At 41.8% G+C, this 23,909-nt stretch overlaps 1 protein-coding gene across 4 annotated transcripts in view; it reads left to right on the top strand.

Moving 5' to 3' along the window:
- sorcs1 (sortilin-related VPS10 domain containing receptor 1) overlaps positions 1–23,909 on the top strand; it is a 70,083-nt gene that overhangs the window by 9,959 nt on the left and 36,215 nt on the right. For all 4 annotated transcript variants that reach the window (XR_003891629.1, XR_003891630.1, XM_029851028.1 and 1 more), the window contains exon 2: positions 22,988–23,055. Coding sequence is in view for 2 of the 4 variants with exons in the window: in XM_029851028.1 (XP_029706888.1) it covers positions 22,988–23,055 (68 nt within the window). In the remaining 2 variants the exon portion in view is untranslated. The remainder of the gene's footprint in view (positions 1–22,987; positions 23,056–23,909) is intronic.

Below are 23,909 nucleotides of genomic sequence, written 5' to 3'. Positions count from 1 at the left end.
GTAGAGAAAAATCAGGGAAAAGAAAGCAGAACAAGAGAGAGAGAGAGAGGTGCCCCAATGAGGCACATTGGAGTTTAAGCCTGTAGCAGCACAACTGAGGAAAGGCCTGTGATCACCTTAATTATAAGCTTTATCACAAAGGAAGCTTTTAGGTTTGGTTGTGAACACTGACCCAGACTGGGAGCTGGTTCCAAGGAACAGCGGTCTGAAAGATGAAGGCTCTGCCCCTCAACTACTTTCGGAAACCCTGGCAAATACATTAAACCTGAGAGGGCAGCACTAAAGTCAGAATATTAGGAGTTGTGACAGTCTTGAGAAGGTGCAGAGCTGTGGAAAGGAACAATACTAAAGGCAGAGTCAAAGATCAGAAGCCTTTCTGCGTTGCTGCATTGCAAGTTTCACGACCACTCTGCACAGCGCACCCCCCCGCAGGCCTCGGCTGGGTCCCCATTATTGGCAGAGGAATCTGCAACATCATACTGTAATCTGGAAAAAGCGGCTCAACTGTTGGTACATGTTTAACACCCCTGTTGTTTCGAAAATCCTGATCCAAGTATGGCATTTGTTGTCACTTACCATCTGATTATGACCTTACTTTATCGGACAAACGCTTATTCTGACATAGTAAGGCTAAATTTGTATTCATAAATCAACGCTTTCCTGAGATAAAAGTCAATGGACCCAAATGAATGGATAAATAAATACGATTTAAAGGAATAAAGACACTGCAGCAACATGACACCTCTAGATTCCTCTAAGGCATAGAGAAAGAAAGGAACATCATAGCCCTTATGTAGGTGTAAACCCCCCCCATCCCCCCACACACACACACTGCTCTCAGATGTTGACTGAATCAGGTTAGATACAGGAGACAGAAGCATCACTATTGAAAATGACAATGCCTGAGCCCTGTTTGAATATTAGCCGCAACCCCCCCACCCAAACCCCCCCCAACTCCCCTGCCAGCAGACTGATGCACCAGCGTCTGTAGCAGCCGCAGACACAAACCCTACCCTCATGATTACAAACCAAAACACACAGTAGAAATATGAGTCCACAAAATTCCTACGTTGGAATATTCCATCAAATCTGCGCAATTTGATGCATCGCTGCTTTGAGCACTTTCGCTTCCATGTGGAAATTTGCAGCTTTTTTATTGTTATTTTTTTGTGCCGCTGGGGCACATCAAGAGAAATGAGGGGTCATTTAGGCTGTGGCAGTTTTTTCCTCTATCTTTAAATTTGGAAAACATCTCAATGATAAACCAGGGTTGACAAACTGTAATGTGCTTTAAACTGTAAAGTGCCTGAAGGTTTCAAGTAGAGTTCTTATTGCAGAGTTTCTCAATTGAAGTACTTTATATTTATACCTTTAAGGAAAAATAATGGAGCTTCTCTCTCAAATGTTCTTGAATGTGGTCATTGTTTAAGGCTTGTTTTATCTTTTAAGTAGGATGTTAAAGCTTTTAGAATCAGTTTATGAGTCTAGTTTTCAATGACAGAGGCCGATTCATTTCAATGTCAGTGTACAAACAGGACCAACATCCCCATGCTTTAGTTCACAATTTTCAAAATTTTTCTTCTGAAGTATCAGAAAAATTTGAAAAGACAAGTTTTTGAAGGGGAGACCAGAGTTCAGTTCAGCCTCTCATTGGATCGCCAAGTATCCTCAGATTTAAAGTTCCATCTACAACTTCTTTAAAATCAGTAATCATCTCCATACTAATTAATACAGGACTCATCAGCTGCATCTCCATGACAACGTGCACAAGATTCATAATATACTTTTTCCTTCAACTAATCTCACAGCACTGTTTCAAAAGCACCTCTAACAAAAAGTATTTTTCTAATTTCAAATAATGTGAATTCATATAATTTATTAGTAAACGTTACAACTTTGCAATAATATGATTACTGGGGGAAAATGAGAGGATTCTCTAGGATCCCTCTGGATTCCCACCTATGGGGAAATGTACAGTATAAATAGCTTTTCCATTAATCTCTGCCCATTCAAAGGGCTTCTAATAGTACTTATTTAGTTGGATTGATTCCAGAGTTCTTTCCCAAATAGTTACGAGGCGGAACCTTAATACATCAAATCAAATCAATCTTTATTTATATAGCGTCTTTTACAATCAAAATTGTTTCAAGGTGCTTTCCAGAATCCCAGGGCCTAACCCCCAACAAGCAACAGTGGCAGGGAAAAACTCCCTTTTAACAGGAAGAAACCTTGAGCAGGACCAGGCTCATGTAGGGGGACCCTCCTGCTGATGGCTGGCTGGGTAGAGAGAGAGGAGAAGGGGGAGGACGGGTAGATGATAGAATGGAGAGGAGAGGAGAGTAGAGGAGAGGCACAGAGCATAGAAACACATACAAAAATACACTATTTATGCAAGCCGCCGGCCGAGTGGGTCAGCGGGGCCGGAGGTCATCACGCAGCTCCAAAGGCGGCGATACCTGTAAATGAATACAGAAGGAGTGGAGAGGAGAGGAAACCATGACCCAGTGGGGTGACAGAGGCCTGTCAGGTGATCATGTTTCTGGACCCCAGCAGCCTCGGCCTATAACAGCATAGCTAAGATATTGACCTAATGATTAGACAACCCCGTAAGTATGATAATTTGTCTATCTATGATAGTAACTGGAACTACAGAATTAGTAACAATAAGCTTTTTCAAAGAGGTAGGTTTTAAGTCTGATCTTAAAAGTAGCGATGGAGTCAGCCTCCCGTACCTGGACAGGGAGCTGGTTCCATAGCAGGGGGGCCTGGTAGCTAAATGCTCGGCCCCCCATTCTACTCCTAGAAACTCTGGGAACCACAAGTAGACCAGCATTCTGAGAGCCGAGCGGTCTATTGGGCTTGTAAGGTATCACTAGCTCCTCCAGGTAGGATGGAGCTAGGCCTCTGAGGACCTTGTAGGTCAAAAGAAGGGTTTTAAAAATTATTCTAAATTTAACGGGCAGCCAATGAAGAGACACCAGTACAGGAGTTATGTGATCTCTTTTGTCAATACCTGTCAGAACTCTGGCTGCAGCATTTTGGATCAACTGGAGGCTTTTTAAAGAGTTGTTTGGACACCCTGATAAAGAATTACAATAGTCCAGCCTGGAAGTAACACATGCATGGACTAACTTTTCAGCATCATGCTGCGTCAGTAGCTTCCTGATCTTTGTGATGTTCCTCAGGTGAAAAAAGGCACTTCTAGAGACTAATTTAATGTGTGAGTTGAAGGAGAGATTTTGATCAAAAGTTACTCCTAGATTCCTCACAGAAAGACTAGATGTTAATGAGATACCATCTAGAGTGATCATGTGATCTAATCTATCCCTAAGAGGTTCAGGACCGAACACCATGACCTCAGTTTTTCCTGAGTTAAGGAGGAAATTTGAAGACATCCAGGACTTTATGTCTTTAAGACAGGTCTGAAACTTCTGTCTCCTCTGGTTTCATGGATAAATAAAGCTGAGTGTCATCAGCATAACAATGAAAATTTATCCCATGCTGCCGAATAATGTTCCCTAAGGGAAGCATGGACAAGGTGAAAAGGATTGGTCCAAGTACAGAACCTTGAGGAACTCCGTGGCTAACCCTACTGTATGAGGAGGGAACACTATGGACATGAGCAAACTGGTATCTATCAGATAGATATTATCTAAATCAGTCTAGTGCTGTCCCTTTAATCCCAATCACATGTTCCAGTCTCTGTAACGGGATGCTGTGATCAGCTGTATCAAAAGCAGCACTGAGGTCCAGCAGAACCAGCATAGAAACCAGTCCATGATCTGAAGCTATAAGAAGATCATTCGTAACTTTAAGAAGTGCTGTTTCTGTGCTGTGGTGAGCTCTAAAGCCTGACTGAAACATCTCAAACAGGCTGTTTCTCTGCAGGTGCTCCAGTAACTGAGTCACCAAAACCTTCTCAAGAATTTTAGAGATAAAAGGAAGGTTGGATATCGGCCAATAATTTGCTAACAAATCAGGATCCAGTGATGGTTTTTTAAGCAACGGCTTAATCACTGCCACCTTTAGGGACCGGGTTACATAACCTGTCACTAAAGAACCATTGATCTGGTCCAGGATAGAACTGCCTATCAATGGTAAAACATCCTTCAAAAGGTGTGTTGGGATGTGATCTAAAAGACACGTGGTGGACTTGGATTTCTGAATTAGCGATGACGCCTCAGAAAAATATATAGGACTGAAGGAGTTTAAGGGCTCGTTGGAGAACCTGTATGTTCCCACAGTCAGCACATCTGGTGATGGTCTAGTTGTTGGGATGGCCTGGTTAGCTTTTTCTCTGATAGTTAGAACTTTATCAGTGAAGAAACTCATGTCTTCACCACTAAGGGAAGAAGGGATTCGTGGATCTAAAACACTGTGACTCTTGGTTAATTTGGCCACAGTGCTGAAAAGAAACCTGGGGTTGCTCTTATTTTCCTCAATTAAAGAAGAAAAATAAGCTGTTCTAGCCTTGCGAAGGGCCTTTTCGTAAACTAATAGACAGTCTTTCCAGGCTACATGATAGCTGTCTATTTTACAAGAATGCCACTTCCTTTCTAGTCTGCGCACTTTCTGCTTGAGGGTCCTGATATGTGAATTATACCAGGGGGCACACCTCCTCTGATTAACTATTTTCTTTTTCAGGGGGGCAACAGAATCAGGCGTGATTCTCAGTGAGGTTGCTGCACCTTCAGCAATAGAGTCAACCTCAGCAGGGCTAAGATTATGATGACATGATGATTAAACAGACGCCATGTTGAGAATAGTTACTTTTTAAAATTCATGTTCATCATTCTGTATCTACTCAGTTCATGAAATTGAATTACAACCAACACAATAGTTGATGAATAAACACTGCAGGGACAGAGAAATGATCCTATTCTGTTCAGATTTTTGTGATTCCCCTAAGATTGTATATAATGTAATTTTTGATAACATTGTCTGCAATGTTATTTTTCTTTTATTTTTTGGTCAAATGTAAGTCATTACAAGGGGATTTTTACAGAATTGCAGTCAGCGGCACATGAAGCAGCTTACCGAAGCAACCACACTATTGTATTTACTCTCCTTTGTGTGACTTGTTGGTTGAGGTTCTCTAAAATATGAATTGAACAACACTTTAAAGTATGACTGGAAGTTATAGTCATATTTTGCCGTGGATGCTAGTCTATGCTCTTGTCTGTTAGCGTTAGCGTGTTCCAGGAAATCCACAATGTTTTATTACATAAATTATTGTTGGTAATCTTCACTTTAGTTGTCCTTGTTTCTGTTGTCGCTCTGACTAGCAGTGTTGCACAAAATAATCATTCAAAAAGGGCCAAAGGATGAGAAGCAGGCTACAATCTGAGACCCTCAAAACTAAGAATGTAATTAAAAATGAAGGCACATCTTCAAAAGAAGAATGTATTCCTTTTAATAGATTGTATATCTATGATAGCTGCCCTGCTCATATCTCACAAGGTGCCACCAGGTCATCAAAAAACCCTTCATGGCACATTTGGAACAACGTGTTGCTTTGTGTCCTGCTCAAGGACACGGCTACACAGAGAGCACAGGGCGAAGGCATCAAACCAGTGACTTCTGCACTCTACCGCTTAATAGCGGTCAGCTCTGAGCATGTGTGACGTCTTTAGGTTGTCGCAATGCAAAAGATTTGGGTGGAGTTTTGGAGTTCAGACTCAAGGACACTTCAGCATATAGACTGCAGAGGCGAGAGATTAAACTTTCATAACACTAGAACAATTTCTCCAACCTCTATCATCTCTCTCCTTCACTCATAACAACTTCATCAAAATGCCAAACAGCAAAACCACCTATGTAATAATTTTCACAATAGGCCAATTTTTTATCTGCTGCTCTGATTCCAGTCTGGTTGCAATGTTCAGAACATCACACTTAAATTAAAAAAACAAAATAAAACCAGACTAAATGTACTATTTTGTACTATTTTGATCAATCACATTGAACTGAAGTGAACCAATAGGGCCGAAGGCAAAATAAACCCCATTAATCAACAAATCAAAAAATATTCCATAATGAAATAACCGATTAGCTAACATATGTAACATAAGTATGTCACATACGTAGCAAGACCGGCCACTATCTTGGCCTGGGAACAGGTGTCTTCCTATTAGTATGCAGACCTGGTTTTCATGTATTACGAGGCCATTTTATATTTGACAGGACGCTTCTAATTTTGCTTGCACAGCATCTCAGGAAACACTTGGACCAATTGGATGTGATTTAAACCCTCCCACGATGATGCTATTCAGCCAATGATGTCTATGCATTCCAGCTGCCTGGCATCCAGGCACAGCCGGAGGACTTCTGGAGACACGGGAGTTCCGATAGAGGTGTGGGACAAACAAGGGGAAGCAAAAAAGAGAAATAAAAGTCCAACAGAGAGAGAAGAGATGAGGAGGGAAAAACTACCACTCATGGTACTGTTTAAGAAAAGGGCAGGCAGAAAAAATAGAGCTAGCCCCAAAATAGACTCGTGTTTATTCATCCTGTAAGGAGCATAAAGTCACTGCGTCTGATATCGGCACTCTTTCCATGTGGCAGTATGAAAGAACACCAACGATGAGACAACACAAACATTATAACAAAGCATAGCTGCTCAATTCTGATCTGAATAAAAAGATTTTACTTTAAACACAAGGTTCAAGATGCTCCCATAGGTACTGCTCCACCCGATTTGCTAAATGCAAGTAAGCTGCATGCTAGCACACGCTAAGATCTGAAATGTTAATATAGTCTTGAACCCATCAGAATTATCTGACTGACAAAGAATGGTGATGAGCTTATTACAGCTCTTTGCTGACATTTATGTGTAATTACAGCTCAGGGAAAACAGTAAATAGCAGCCTTGTTTTTTCTGTCGCTATGAGTCAGATCACTCCTTGGGTGAGAGGTGTTGAGCTGAGTGATTTGTATTTACGCTCAGACCAGATTCCAACCTCACCATTTGAGCGACATCTATTTTATTTTGATTTAAATCACAGGTTTTTGTTGTTTTTTTTGCCTCCCACCATCAGCGTGTGGGTGATGATCCACCTTTTGTTACCATTTCCCTGTTTGTGCCAATCCTTCAGTGCACAACTTGCTTTCTGATCTTATCCCTGGAGCTCCTTAACTTTATAACATTGAGGTTATTTTGATGCAGCCTTCAGCACGTCGACACCCAGAGGAAGGGACAGGTTGTGTTTGCTCGTCATGGCTTCAAACATGAACGCTTGCAGCATAGCATTGACTTTCTGATTGCTATTGATGTTGGGGGCAGAGAACATTTAGGTTGCTCCATATCTCAGTCTGTGAGAGTGATCATAAGTGTTCTTCTCTGATTTGGAAAAAACCTGAATGTAATATTATTAAAAAAGATATGCATTACATTTTCTTTAATATTGCCATATATTCTGTGTTTAGTGGTTATAAAATACACCTTTGTCACGGTCAAATGATGTATTGCCCATGCAGAAAGCAGGAGTTTAAACATCATATAAGTGAAATGTCAGTTTATTTTGGTGCTATTGAAGTCCAATGACATGGATTCAAATTCCAGCCATTTAAGTTGGAAAAGAACCCCTGACTTGTCCTCCTTTTGCAGCGGGCCCGGACAGACAGCTGGGAGTCTGTCTGAGGCCGCTCCAGGATTGTTGTCTCTATCAAACTACTGCAGAGAAAAGAGCTTTATGGAGAACTGCATTACTCTGCATAATTACAACACATTGTGTGCCACCATTTGTCATCCCCCAAAAAGCCTGTCAGACAAATGCTCTCTGTCTCTTTTACAATATAATTTTAATAAGAAAAGGGTCTTTTCAGAGTCCGTCAAGTAATTATGGATTTTTGTTATGTTCTTACAAAGGGAAGTGGAGGTGTTTTAACCATCTTATACGCATAGTGCTGTTTATTAGTATTTCCCCCATTTCTTCTTTCTTTCTTCTCACAAAGATCTCCCATATACATCCTCCATGCAGTATTTAAATGAGGATTTCCTTTCTTAAGGTAAAAACCTGGCGATATGTGAAGAAGTGATTGTCCCCATTGTTAGATCCTGAATGAACTGTGATTAACTGCATTTAAAGCTAAACTCATGAGCGTAAACTCAAGTTCGCACTCGCTTGGATTTATGTCGCAAAGATGATGAGAAAAAAGTCTGACATTACTCTCAATTAGAACTAATTCATTTTTCTTTTTAGCTATATGTAAATAGACACATTGCTGGCTGAAGTGGGTGTGAGACCAATAACGATGGGGCAAAAATTTGTTGGATTTTACGAGTTTTGATGCAACGTCTTTGGCTGCAGATGGGTGAGGAAGGCTTGCCGAGCCTTTTGTTCCTGTTGTCAGCGTTTGCCTCCTCCTCCTCCTCCTCCTCCTCACGCTGCTGTATTTTACCTGCGAGCATGGATTGATTTGTGACTCCGAGGCAAAGCAGCTGCGGGAGAAAGAAAGTTTTGCATTAAACTCATTAAAGTTTGCATCATCCAGTGCTTACAACAGCAATTGTAGCAAAAGGGGCCATCTGCTCAGGGGAAGCGCCGCTCCCATCCCAGCCTCTCTTAATATCCTAAACAAAGTTTGCTACTCCTGTCATAAATCAGCAACCTAATCGTGAGACCAGAATGGTTACCACACATCTATTTTCATGGGGTCGACATGCGTTTATGAATGCTTTCAGCTACCGGGCTACAATATTCTTGAAAAAGTCCTATTAACACAACAACAGTAACATATTTTATCATGGAGGTCGGTGGATGACATTAAGCATAGTTCTGCTTCATGGTCCTGGAAGCATTGTAGGCCACATTGGTGTCAGGTGTTCAGGACTGTAATGATATGCTCTCTCCTTAAGGAATTATTTCATCTCTCTCTCCTGTAATAACACCCTGCATGTCGCTGCTTAATTGGTGCGTGTTTTCTTGTGCATTCTGCTTCATCACATGCTGACAGCATGTCAGGGGTCTTTGCATCCCCTTTAGACACACAAGACAAACTCTCACAGTGATGAAGAACCACAGCGGAATTTGTTCATTTTACTTTATTTTATGATGTATGATGGTATGACGCAACCTGGCAACAACAGGTAGTATTGAACAAGATAGTAATAACAGTTTCCTAAGTACCTGTCGAAGAGGCATCAACTGGCAACGGGGAACACATAACCCTGGTGAAGCTGGTGAAGCTGGCGTCAAGCTACAGGAACCATAACTTCTCCTTCAAGCTAAGGAAAAGTAGATTCCAGGAAGCTACAACCAAGAAAAGAGGCTCCCTCCTTCTGAGCGGTTATGGCATGAACAGATAGAACAAGGAGGCTCAGGATGTGGATTTCAGAAGAGGATCTGTGACTCAAAGAAAGACTAATGGGCTCTCTGGCGCTGGCTTGATTTTTAAAAGGGTAGAAGGAATGACAAATGCTGGAAAGGACATAATGGAGGACGTTGAAATGAATATTTTAATTGTGATTAATGTAAACAACTTGAAATCACAGGGAATGACTGTCGAGACCAGAACCAGCTGCTGAGACCCGACAAGAGACTGAGAGAGAGAGAACAAAGCTGAGCAAAGCTTTAATGCACCGAGCGCTCCCAGTACCAGCGCACCAATTACCTGCCTGCAACCACAACTCTCAATTGAAGAGCAGAGTCGGGAGAACAATCTCAAGGACTCGGGCAGATGAAGGAAGGCAGCAACAAGGTTAGTTATTTTGGAAATGGAGAATGCTTTTGCTGATACACCTGGAGGCCAGGCCAAGAGTTGCTGCCATAGCGACTCCCAACTACAGGCCAGGGAGCAACGGAGGTGTTGGGGGGGGGTAATTGCACGCTGGACCAGTAGGTGGAGGTGGAGAGTAGACATGTGATAACAAGTTGTCTGAAGAGCCGTTCTTATGTGAAGCCAATGTGAGATTGGGTCTGCACAGACTGCATATGAAACGAACCCTCTCTTCCAACTTGGGCTCTCGCCACTGCTTTTTGCTCCTGCGTCTGGTTCTGCCAAAGCCCGGATGGCAAAGCAGCTGTGATGAGTAGGGCCAGTTGGTCACCTGTGGGCGCAGAGCAGACGGCTCCGACACGTCACTCGGCCCCTTTCAGTCACTCACCACTCGATCAATATAACATCAATATCGATATAGCATAACAGTCCAATTTCCATTCAATTCAAATTACCAAAAGGTTTATGTGGTTTAATCGCGTTATAGCACCCGTCACCAACCATCCAAATTCTGTAGAATATGCTGATCTCCTTCACACTGAGGTCCGATGGTTGAGCCGAGCTAAGATACCATAGCACTTTCCCCCCCCTTGCTTATGACATCAAGGCTTTCGTGGGAATGAGGGGGGAGGATACTAGCTTGTTAACTGGATCTGTGTGGTTGTTGGATCTGGCTTTCTTGGTGGATGTGTCGGAAAAAAAAGAACCACCTGAATCAGCATTTTCTGATATGAAAAGTACCGTATTTTCTGGACTATATATCGCTCCGGAGTTTAAGTCGCACTAGCCAAAAAATGCATAATAAAGAAGAGAAATAGATATATAAGCCGCACTGGACTATAAGTCCCATTTTGGGGGGAAATTTATTTGATAAAATCCGAGACCAAGAACATACATTTCATCTTGAAAGGCAATTTAAAATAATAATGGATTAGCAATAGGGTTACAGTATGCTAACGTAACAAATTCAGCAACATGACCCACAACGAACTGAGTACGTGTCTGCTTTGGTAACGTAACATATTAACAGTTATTCAGATAACTATAGCATAAATAACATCGGAGCAAGTTTACCAAACAATCAAGTCTAACTCAATAGACGTAGCGCTGCTTCTTCTTCTGTGTCGCTAAAGGAACTTGTTCCTCAGGTACACACGGCTAGAGCTCCCTCTTGTGGTTGTCAGTGTGAAAATAACATGGTTTGCAGGCTTTTCTGCTTGATGTAGTAAAATAGTAACGAAGATCGACCGGTAATAATAATGTTTTTATTTAACATATAATTCGCTCCGGAGTACAAGTCGCACCCCCTGACAAACTATGAAAAAAAGTGTGACTTATAGTCTGGAAAATACGGTAAGCAGTAAAGGTGTTTGGAGCAGCGGTAAAAAAAAAGGGTCTCTTCTTACAACTAGTAAGCAACAGTGGCCAGAAAAAAGTTTCCTTGAACAGGAAGAAACCTTGAGCAGGCAATATGATGGGGAAGGGGGATGCACATCTGCTCCCTGTAGGTAAATCCTAAAACTTTGGAAAATTGAAAAGCCAAAGATGGATTTGAGGTCTTTAAATGTAAAGAGAATAATCCACTTCCTGTGCTAGTGCAAAACTGGAGAAGGAAGGAAGGAGAGAGAAAATAAAAATTGATCTCAGTTTTGTGAAAATATTGAAAACCACCAAAGAAAATGACCAAATTGCCGCTGTTTCAGTCCTTAATAGACAATTTTTTTTGCAGCTTTAACATTATCAATCATTGTAATGAAACTACGGGAGTCTGTGTGCAAACGAGTCTCCCAGAGATGTGCTTCCACAAAGGAAAACACATATGTCATGCATTCACAACCTGCTCAAGTGTAGAAAATTTGAGTGTTATTATTATTATGTTATTTAAGTGTTAGTGCTCTTGAGGCTTATCATGTTTCCAGGAGAATTGTTAGCAGCACAGCTGGAAAATAATATTCTAAGTCGTGTCTGGGAGAACAATTAATCATCATTGACTTAAGTTTTTGCATTGTGCATCACAATGAGTCCATCTCCTGCACAGAGCTTCACTTTTCTGCACATTTAATCCTCAGCCACACTTTTGGTCATTGATTTATGATCATTTTCTTACTATTTTCCACCAAGCATGTTATTATCCATCCATCCATCCATCATCCATCCATCCATCCATCCATCCATCCATCCATCCATCCATCCATCCATCCATCCATCCATCCATCCATCCATCCATCCATCCATCCATCCATCCATCCATCCATCCATCCATCCATCCATCCATCCATCCATCCATCCATCCATCCATCCATCCATCCATCCATCCATCCATCCATCCATCCATCCATCCATCCATCCTCTACCGCTTATCCGGGGCCAGGTCCCGGGGGCAGCAGCCTAAGAAGAGAAGCCCAGACTTCCCTCTCCCCAGCTACTTCTTCCAGCTCATCCGGAGGGATCCCCAGGCGTTCCCAGACCAGTCGAGAGACATAGTCTCTCCAACGTGTTCTGGGTCTTCCCGGGGTTCTCCTACTGGAGGGACATGCCCTGAACACCAGGGAGGCATCCAGGGGGCATCCTAACTAGATGCCCAAGCCACCTTATCTGGCTCCTCTCAACGCGGAGGAGCAGCGGCTCTACTCCGAGCTCCTCCCGGATGGCAGAGCTTCTCACCCTATCTCTAAGGGAGAGCCCAGCCACCCTACGGAGGAAGCTCATTTCGGCCGCTTGTACCCGTGATCTTGTTCTTTCGGTCATGACCCAAAGCTTATGACCATAGGTGAGGGTAGGAACCTTCACCACTACGGACCGGTGCGGCGTCCGCAGTAATGCGGACTCTGCACCGATCCGCGTGTCGATCTCCTGCTCCATTCTTCCCTCACTCGTGAACAAGACCCCGAGGTACTTGAACTCCTCCACTTGGGGCAGGATCTCCTCCTTGACCCGGAGAAGGCACTCAACCTTTTTCCGGTTGAGAACCATGGCCTCGGATTTGGACGTGCTGATTTTCAACCCAGCCGCTTCACATGCGGCTGCGAACCGATCCAGTGATAGTTGGAGGTCACGGGCCGATGATGACAACAGGACCACATCATCTGCAAAAAGCAGAGACCCGATCCTGAGGTCACCAAACCGGACCCCCTCAACACCATGACTGCACCTAGAAATTCTGTCCATAAGTCAGCCCTGGCGGAGACCAACCCTCACCAGAAACGAGTTCGACTTACTCTGCCAGCAATGCGGACCAAACTCTTACACCGATCGTACACGGTCGAATGCCTTCTCTAAGTCCACAAAACACATGTGGACTGGTTGGGCAAACTCCCATGCACCCTCGAAGACCCTGCTGAGGGTGTAGAGCTAGTCCACTGCTCCACGACCAGGACGAAAACCACATTGTTCCTCCTGAATCCGAGGTTCGACTATCCGGCGGACCCTCCTCTCCAGTACCCCTGAATAGACCTTACCAGGGAGGCTGAGGAGTGTGATCCCCCTATAGTTGGAAGACACCCTCTGGTCCCCCTTCTTAAAAAGAGGGATTACCTGTTATTATTAACAGGTAGCAGAACGTGTTGCACGTGTGACTTGTAAATGATGTCAATCTCCTGGCGAATCAGAGTTTTAACAGGCCTCAATTATTTGGCTTGAATCAACGCTGGCTGAGTTCTTACTATTTTACTACATCTAGCAGAAAAGCCTGCAAACCATGTTATTATTATCATCAAATATATTCTTTTTTAAAGTTACAGATATCTTTCGACAGGGTTTGCAGGCTTTTCTGCTAGATGTAGTAAAATAGTAAGAACTCAGCCAGCGTTGATTCAAGCCAAATAATTGAGGCCTGTTAAAACTCTGATTCGCCAGGAGATTGACGTCATTTACAAGTCACACGTGCAACACGTTTGTGAAAGCTATCGCTTTGAAAACCCTGTAACAGTGACAGCGAGACAATAATGTGATCCAACGATGGGGGAACAGAAGCTTTTAGGAGCCTTGGAGCTGCTAAGAGAATCCAGGGGGAGCTGGACGGTGTGTCCTGAAATGAGGACTATCAAGAGGCCTCTGAGGCGATGGCTGCTCAGGGGTACCAGCGGGCAAAAACACAATGTTGAGAAAGGCTTCAAACCCCAAAGGTCATTACCTGAGCATCAAGGATCACAATGGTCAAACGGGAACAGTCACAAAGTACTGGACCTCCAGGTTACTTACACACTCCACCTGTGATAATAACATAATCATTCTCTAATTATTCTTAGAGGCTTATTACAGTTTGGATGTTCCTGAAGTGATTTGCTGTAATAAAGAATGAGTTCTGTCAAGGCCACAGACGCTTCCTCAGTTCTGCCACGTTTGCGTTGCATTTCAGCGGCATCAGTAGAGTTTTGGCTCGCGACGGAGACCCTGACCGCGTCGGCCACCACCGAGAGCGTGAAGGGCTGAGCCCTGTCGTGGCGACACGAAAATCGCAATAAATCCACCCTCAGGATTTTTGCATAGGCAGCAGCTCATTGCCATTCGGGGGGGAATGTGACTTTGACTCACCATGACTCCCCGTGGGAAAGTAGAGAATTTACATAGCTAACATCTTGATTTGGATAAAATCAGATTGGGACCTGTCCAATTTTCAATTAACTCTGTGGGTCGACTTGTAATTACCAACTCAGCGGTGCCCCTCTCTGCAACGAGAGGTACTGAGGGAGCAGAGAGGAGTCTGGATGGGGGGGCAGCAGAATGACAGGCTGCTGCTTCGTCATGCTTTTATCAGATATGACCTTGGCAGTCATAGTGGGGACGAAGATGCTCCGTAGCTGGAGAAGAGCCACCTCATCCATAAAATGAAAGTTAATGACATGCATCAGCATCTGTGGTCCCATTATTGCACCTGTGCCAGTTGGCCATATTGAATGTTGTTTTTTTGGTTCAGAATTAGGATTTAAAAGCGTAATAGCCTTACATCTAGTCAAGATAACTGTCTTTAATAGTTCAAATTTCATCAACAGCATAAAATGAGACACCAAAGGTCTCATTGAACTTTTTTTTCATCTTTAATCAGCAAGTTACAGATTTGCTTAAACATAGTCAACATAATGCACAAAATACATATTGATTCTCTTCACTAGTCTAATATTAACAATGGTAATAATCAGAATAATAATTTAGAGAAGGAAAATATGCATATTTACAGTCTCATAGTGCCTGGAGTTCATCAAAATTCTGGCTGAGAGAACATGATGAGAAAAAGCAGGTGAACAAATATTTCTCAATAATCTCTTTCTTTTGGTGGTTGACAGCTTGAGGAGGCGACGCTGCTGCCGCGGCAGCGTTGGGGCATTTGTGTCTGACATCCCATCACGGGATGGAAACTGCAGTTTTCCTGCTCTTCTTCTGGAACGATTCATCATTGTTCCCCATTTATTTTAATGTGACAGAGGCCACATCCACCGTCCTCCTGCCTGCCTCCTGCCTCCAATAAGGGACTGTTTTCCTACATCAACTGGAGAATTTTAGTTGAACTTTTTATATCATGAGATATACAAATAATAACAATATTGATGATACCCAATTTGAATGATTTAAGCTATTTGACCCAAAAGTTAAATATTGATTTTATTCATGTGTGTACTGGGAAATATTTAGCATGAGTTTTTTTGATAATAGGAGTCTACAGTTGCTCTTGCTAATTTTGCATGTGTAGGTGACATCAGCATTTTCTGGTCAAAAACCCCTCACCTTAATATTAAATAAAAAATATGCCTCACATTGCATAGCCTTACATATTAAATGTAGCTTACTGACAAGAGATGTTGATGCTCTTTGGAGACAACTATCCATAGCTGTTATTTATAAGACAACAGCTTTTAGAAATGATATCGAAAAATACAAAACATAAACCAAGACACATATTAGTCCTGAAATTCCAGAGAAACTGTGTCTTATGCTTGATTTGTTAGGAATAAATGGGGGAGTGTTAGCATTTTTAGCATGTCTGTGCACTTAGTATTGAGGAGTTAGCAAAACCTATTAGCATCATAATGAATAGGATTTTAAAGGCTGCTTCTTATGTGATGGATTTTTTTTCATTCCTTAAATGGTTTTAGATCGGGAATGTGCATGTTTCTCCTGCCATTTTTGTTCTGCTGACAACAACATTTCTGCTGGCAATGACAATCTGCCTCAGCTGGTTATGGTAATATCGTCTGTGTGTGTCGAACTCTGATAAGGAAATGTGCGGTGCTATTCACTCCTAAATCTTTATTACTCTTACTATGCAACTGCCTGCAGAGGTCCCAGGGAAAGGCATCTTCAAAGGGAATCTTTTTGAGGAATAATACGCAACATTAAAGTTGCATTAATGCGGCTGAAACTCTATCTGTGCGTTGGTGTTGTACTGCATCTTTCTGTGGACGGATGTAGAACCTCAGTATATGTTTCAAAGTGTTTCAACATCTTTTTTTAACCTCTTTTATATAAATTATTATTTCATTCCGTTTAGTAGAGCAATTATGGCAATGGGAACACCTCCATGGTGCACATTATAGTCTGGTTTTCTATATGCAGTTTAATGCTTATTTTATGCGCATGCTAAGAATAACTTTTTTTTTCTCCACATTGGTGAAATAATTTTTAAGGGCCAGTTCTGTTAAAAAAATGATGAGCGGATGTCATGTTTCTGAAGTTAGACAGATCAAACTGGCATGCTGATATGTGGTAATCAGGGAGCTGAAGTCAGAGAATTGCATCAAATTGAATCATAAGCTTGGCCAGGAGTGAGGCTTTGCTGATCCTTGACCTTCTGTTTCAGACTGGAGGATTTTAAGTAATGAGGTCCATGCAGTTAAACAACTCCAGTGATGACCAGACATTAACATGCTGGAAGGGAAAGCCTGGGAGGAGAGTCTGTGCCACAGAGCGCAGCAAATGCATTTACCATGTACTTGGTGCCTAGGCACCAGTGACAGATACAGAGGAAATGTAAGAAGATTTCCCACATTTTGCAGCAAAAAGTGGACCTTGCATTAAAGGCTGAAGGCCTTAGAATCTGTTTTGAGTTGAATTTATTATCTTTTGTAAAGATTATCCTCAAGAAATCCATATTTACTTTCACTTGTGCATTGATTTTTTTTATGGTTTTTATACAAACACGTGCATATAAGCATGCAACCTCAAAATTAGCCAAATGACGAAGGTGCAGTCATCAGGACAGGTTGCAGGTGTAATTCCATATATTATGGGAAACAACAAAATGCCTGAGCTGGTGTTTAGATTAGCTTTTTACGGATTTACCGAAGTTCACAATCTCCATGTTGGCCCACCAAAATCTCATATGATCCTAGACTAGAGAGGGCAAGTCGGGGCTCTTTGTGGTGCTAGAGAAGCTTTTCAAAAGCCTTTTATAGACTTGTTTTCTGTAGTCAGAAGAAACTTCACAATGACAGTTTCATAATGAATCAGTGTAATTAACCCAAATGGATTAATTTAGTTCATTATCTATCTTTTACAGACTGCTCACGGCTTGCCAAGCAATGCTTTCCATTAACAAATGGATATTATGGGTCTTGAAATGCGCTGAACCCTATGTTAAACAAGTATTTCTTTCATTAGTTTGTTGAATTTATTTTTAATGAGGTTAGGTCCGATAATGATGAAAGAGCATAATAAAGGGAATCTGCTTATCCAAAAAAGCATCATTAATATCCTCCAAATCATTGATCTGAGACCACATGGCACCAAAGTAGAGCCAACCCAAGATGGCAGATTTCCATCGAGTGGGATTTGATTTAATTGTGCTCGTCGGTGTGAGTGGAGTCAGTGCAGGTGCCTGTGCTGTTAACTGCAGGTTGCTAATCCCTCCCGGCTAAACAATCACTCAATATGTTCACCATGGTCACAATGATGCTTTCCACCAAACACAACATTTTACATATAATAACAACAATAACGATAACTATGATAAATCTTATTTTCATTGCTTGCTTGAGTTACATTTTCAACAATTTATCCTGTGCAGTGTAATAATGATGCTAACGCGGACCTTTCTAATCTGTTTTCTACAGTGGCCTAGAGGGACAAAACACTTTTACAAAGCTGGAGACAAATTTACATTTTAGAAAACATTTTTACAAATCAGAAAACAAAATGACATTGCCATAAAACATTTACAAGTTCTGAGACCAATTTACATTTCAGAAAACAAATTTACAAGACGTGAGACACTTTTACAAAGCTGTGACATTTTTACAAGTGGCCAAAACAAATTTACAAGTAACTCTTTCAACCGGAAAAGGAATTTACCAACTATCAAGGAGAACCGGAAGTGATAAAGAGGTCATGGTGACCCAAATTTGATGCAGAGCAAGCAGTCTTTTGCCTGTTTTATGGCACATGAGCCATATGAGCCTGTATGCATAGGTGAGTTGCATTTATGTTGCAAGAGCACTAAGTAATCATTTACTAATGTACAATATTGATTTCTAACCGCTTAACCAGACCATTTTCAATATGCCAGATTTCCCATTGTGACCTATTTTTCTTTTTAAAAACACACAAAACCAAACAACAAAAACTCAAACATGCCCATGTATGAACAACGAGCCTTATGAGACACGCGGATGTCTTTAGGCTTGTCAGTTGAACCCATCACATGCAGCCACCTATAGCTAGAGGTCGTTAGAACAATTATATGGTGCCATGTTGATGCCTCGTGCTTTACTTGCCTCAGTTAGTTCTTGCCTCCAGCCCAACACAGATGTCTTCCTAATTTGAAGGATCAGTTAAAAAATAAATAAAAAGATTCTGTCCAGCAGCTGAATACTTGCTCAAACGAATTGGACGGAATGGTGGAAGAAAGAGGAAAGAAAACAAAATCTTGAGGATGAAATTCAAAGTGGACCACCATGTTATTACAGATCATATTTGTAGGGCATTGAAAGGCCGTAATAACACATTTATACTGCTTAATATCCAGGAAAACTTTTGGAATTAAAGCCCAATTTATTAACTATATGTAACTTAATATCGTATGACTGTTACACTGCTGATGTGAGATTGTCTGCCTGAAAACATCCCTTCCAGCTGTTGTGCTATTTCTCCAGTTCCTTTTTCCTGATGTTGCTCTTATTTAGCATTGCCATCACAGTCCTCTTGTGCCTTCTGTCCACCCCAACAGTGTCCCGCTGGTTCGCCATCACCTGTTTGTCCATCTGTATTTGAAACGTCGCAATGTGGTCTCCACCACCTTTGGTGCACGGATGGTAGCATTCCGTGGACCTGCTAGCATCCTCTGTCCTCTGATAGTATTTTTGACGTGCCATTTCATGAATTTAGCTTTGGTCCATGCTGCGCAGTGGTTTGTTGTCCCGTTGTGCTTCCAGCTGTTGTTCCCCAGCATCCTGCCTCAGGTATTTATTTAGCATCTTTTCGCTTGGCCACCTTTCGGACCGACTCATTGATCCTTGCTTAAATTGGACAATGTCTCTGATGCTCACTAGTCCTTTGCCTCCCTCTTTTCACTGTGTAAAGTCTTTCCAGCTCTCTGGTGACATCCAGACCTATTTTGTTTAAATGTGCAGTTTAATCTTGAAATAAGCTTAAAAAACGCATAAAATAATTCCAGCCTGATATTTCTTCAGTTCACCTATTGAAATGGGAAAATTGCCCCAAACTTAATTTTGACAACTCTTTGGAACAATTTCTCTTTCAAGTTTCAAGCTTTAGATCTCCTGAGAGCCCAACCTCTGAACACGCAGCTGTGGCGAAGGAAACTCCTATTAACAGGAATATATTTGAATATTTATTCGTCTGGATGGATTTCTTTAGGCTCTACGTTGCCTGTGAAGAATGTTGGGGTAATCTTTAATCAAGATCTGTATCTGTAGTTTAGTGGCTCAGAATGATGCTAGTCCGTGCATTCATTAGTTGTAGGCTGGACTATTGGAATTCAATGTAATCACGATGTCCAAATAGTTCTTCAGCTCAGCCTTCAGCTCATTAGCAAGAGAAACCAGATTTCTCTTCGTTGTCTGCCCATAAAGATTTCTGCTGCCCTGATTACATTTAAAATACTTTCCCTTGACCTACAAGGTCACATCAGCCCATCTAGTAATTAGCAAAGCAAAGCTAAACAGGTTGTGTATTTTGTATGTCTATATGTTCTTGTGTTGAAAAAAAACTTAACTGTAACTGCCTTTAGTAACATCCATCCATCCATCCATCCATCCATCCATCCATCCATCCATCCATCCATCCATCCATCCATCCATCCATCCATCCATCCATCCATCCATCCATCCATCCATCCATCCATCCATCCATCCACACGAGGAGGCAGTCGGGACAATTATAATTCAGATGGGAAAAATAAGGGTAATTAGGGTGAAGAGATGTCGATAGGAGACAAGAGGAGATGGAGGGAGGGAAGACAGATGTTTAAACTTCATTGTTTGACATATTGACAATTCACAAGGGCTACTTTACTTTGGTTTAGTCTATTAATGTGATATTATAATCACATACTGGCTTACTGTATGTTGCTGACAATGACCTCTGAGATTCCCTCACGAGGCCACATGGGCTGCTCAGATGACTATAACGGAACATTAATCAGTGATAATAATCAAAAGTTAAACTTTGTCCACCCACCTTGCTTATTTGTCCTTGGATTTACAGAGGAGCCAAAATCCTGCACACTGCTGCTCGACCTTGAATAACCTCCTGGGTGGGCAGAGTTGAAATTTTGGTCAGGCCCAGCATCGTGGGGAGATGCCAACAATAACTCGTGACATACAGTCCAAGAGTGACCTTTCTGAGTGAGGGGGGGATATTTTGGTAGCAACCAGCAGCTCGAGTACAGCTGTGTGGACATTGTTAAATCTCCTAGGAAATTAGGCCTGGTTGTCTCATTCATATAGTGTTGAGACGAGGTTATGACCCATGTAATACCGGTAACAACCTCCAGAGGTTCCGGGATCCAGTTTCAACAGCCTTTGTCTGTACTTGCTCAGTTTAGTTAGTTTAGGGTTATTTCCAGTTGGGTTTCTTCCCTTTCTGATCACGTCTCCCCTCTGAGTCTGTCTCTGCTGCTGTTTCACTAGTTTTAATCATCTTGAAGAAGAACTCCGGCCTTTTGGATTATAATCAGCAACTTTTCCAAAGTATTATCCAATATTCACAACTACTATCCTTTGACCTTTGACCCCTCAGATCTTCATAGCTTGTCTTAAACAGTTTTGGTACAGGATTTTTGTCCAGTCACATTTAATGAAATGCAAATAATTTCTACATTTTACGTAACAGAAAAATGCAAAATAGTAAAATAATTATGTTCCTCATCACTGATGTTGGGCTCCCCAGGCAGGTCCTTGGGGCAATTCTTTGAATCTAGTTTCACCTCAGGCATCAACTCAACCTCAAGTGAAGGAAATAAGACAATTAGTGAGGCCTCAGCAGAGAAAGCAGCTTTTGATTTGTTCAAAGTTTGCCAAAATCAATTTTCTACTTGTAGATGTAGTAGAAACTGAATTTTAAGACGAGAAAATACCAGACTGTTTAAATCCAGCCACAGCGTTTTGTCTAGTTCCACACATGAAGAGGGCAGAAGATAAAATGGTGAAAGAAAGATTCTGGAAGAAACTCTTCATCCATTTTTACCATTCGATAATCTCTCATTTTCTATTGGTTCCAGTAAAACCTAATGTGTTCATGCCGGTTTATGTATGTTCCTTGGAGCTTTAATGGACTGTAGGTGGCCTATCAGGAGACTAGCTGCTCACAGAAAATCACTGAAGGACGAGTGAAACACACACACACAATCACATTCTTACATTTTCATGCTCATGATTTTGCAGAAAAAATGATCCTGGCAGAAGAACAAAAACAGGATCAATACTTAATGGATGCAAAAGCGAGGCTGGATGCTGATCAATGTGGAAACCTGTCAATCATGCACCAAAGCTCTTTAACAACTATCAAGTAATTTGACAGTTTACCATCATCCTTCTAGGAAAAGCCCAAGCTTGAGTCATGAAAATAAGAAATCAGCTCTTTGCTATTTAATTGAGAGGCGTAGGTTGATTGGAACATCTCTGTGCATCGTGGAACAACCGTGTGTGACAGCTAAGGGTGAGGAATTGTTATGGTTAGAGGGTGAATTGGATTACGTACTAAAAATTATTGCATATGAAGCTACAGACGGACAGAGAGTGGACACATTCCAGGAAGCAGGAAGTTTATATTCGGGCTTAAAATGATGACACTTCAGTGATATTTCCCAGCATAACGGACACATGTTCAGCATTATTCAGAGATGCAAAAACATTCTAAGATTTGAAGCATTGAAAGTTAATTTCACAACTTCAAAGCAAGACAAGTGCCCTCATGCTTGTCTGCACTTGTCAGTGCTGTCAGCGCTCAGAAGAGAGCATGTGTCTGTCCGGAGGCTGCCTCCACTCGGTCGGCCTTGTTATGGTATTTACAGTATGAGAAGCCCTCAGGCTAAATTGACATGGTCAGTGATGGTGTTTCCAGCGGGAGCCCAGCTGACGGGGCGTCTTACTGATAATTGCCTGCAAAGACAGAACGACAGATCTTACTCGCAGCGCGTCTTTCTGGTAATAAGTCTTGATTTGTTTTTGTTTTTTAAAAGCAGATCTTATAAAAAAAAAAGAGCCTTCTCTATCCACAGAAGCGCAGACTACTTTATATGGCTGCACTTTAACAGCTACAGCAAATGGAATGACTTTTGTTTTCATCATGTTTCTAACATTGACCTGCAAAAAAGCTGGGCGAAAAATAATGGAATGAAGAAACAGAGGCTACGTCTTGATGATGCTACATCGAGATATTTCTGTGGCTTTTTCAGCCCCCCCCCCCCCCAAGAGATCAGCTGACCCACTTTCCCTCAACCTGGGCACCTTCTGAACAGAAATAAGAATATTTCGGTATAATATTGAAATTAAGATTAGGATTAACAATTTAAAATGTGTTAGAAAGAGATTTCCAGACTATCATTCATATCTTGAACTGAACTGTGGCATACAATAAGATTTGATTTAGCAAGTTTCTTACCAGAAAACAGTCTAGACATGCAGAGATGTCCAATTAAGCAGAGAGAGAGCATACGGTCAATAAAGGGAGCAGTACTGATCTAATGGAGGGCATTGGCCCAGTGTAATGGGCTTGATTGTTGCCCCAATCCTGACTGCAACTTTTAATATGGTGAAATTTTAACAGCCCACCAATTAATCGATGTGAGTAATGATCGCAGGCTTGTTTCACTCTGCAGGTGATTTTGATGCTGACCAAACTCTTTGACTTCAACCTCAACAGCGTGACAGAGAGTTCATTGTGGAGGTGAGTTTTATACCACACGTTCATAACGGCGTACTGTCCGCACCGGCCTGTGTCGGCTGCTGTCTGAGCCAGACTGTACGTGTATGTGTGGATGTGGCATTTTGCAGGAAAGGGATTATCTCAGCAGCATGACCGGGCTTAGAGGATGGAGGTTTGCAAACTAATGGGAGTAGAACACAAAGGTAGAGAGGGATTTGTCAGGAAGTGCAAGAAGAGCCTAGAAATTTGCTGCAGATGATGTCATTTACCAATAACAGCAGAGATGCTGATGAAACTGGATTCATTAAGTATTAGGAAGGTTTCACTTACTAAAGAAACCAAATCATGACATACATCCACGAGTTATTTACTACAAGATGTATCGAATGGGAGAAAATCACCTGTGAGCCATTGATGGGTTCTTCCACTCCAAGAAACCTGTATACAACAACTTTAGTTTGAATTGAAAGTAAAGTATCAGAGGAAAACACTACAGTTGTTTCGTTGTATTACAGAAAAAAACCCTTGGTGCTTGGATTTTCTTTACCTTTACATTTAAAGCCACACGGCTCCTTGACTGAGCGTCAAGCCTTATAAAAAGCCTAAATAGACCCGTCAAGCTCTGATTTGTACTTTATATGATGGTCTAAAAACATGTCTGTACATTGTGCATGGATTGCAAGCAAAATCTGGGGCTTGTGCACACGCACGTTTGTGTGTTTGCTGCGAAAACACTAAACATCACCTCATGCATTAGCCAAGACTGCCAGCACATATGCCGCATAGCTCGTTAGCGTTCCTGACATTTATAGCATTGTTTAAACACCTCTGAACATCATTTCTGATCATCGTGATGTACACACAGTCACGCCCTC

Source organism: Takifugu rubripes, chromosome 17 (genome assembly GCF_901000725.2).
Source record: "Takifugu rubripes chromosome 17, fTakRub1.2, whole genome shotgun sequence".
Classification (NCBI taxonomy): domain Eukaryota; kingdom Metazoa; phylum Chordata; class Actinopteri; order Tetraodontiformes; family Tetraodontidae; genus Takifugu; species Takifugu rubripes.
The sequence above is the reverse complement of the archived record's forward strand: the minus strand, read 5'-3'. Positions and strand labels throughout refer to the sequence as shown.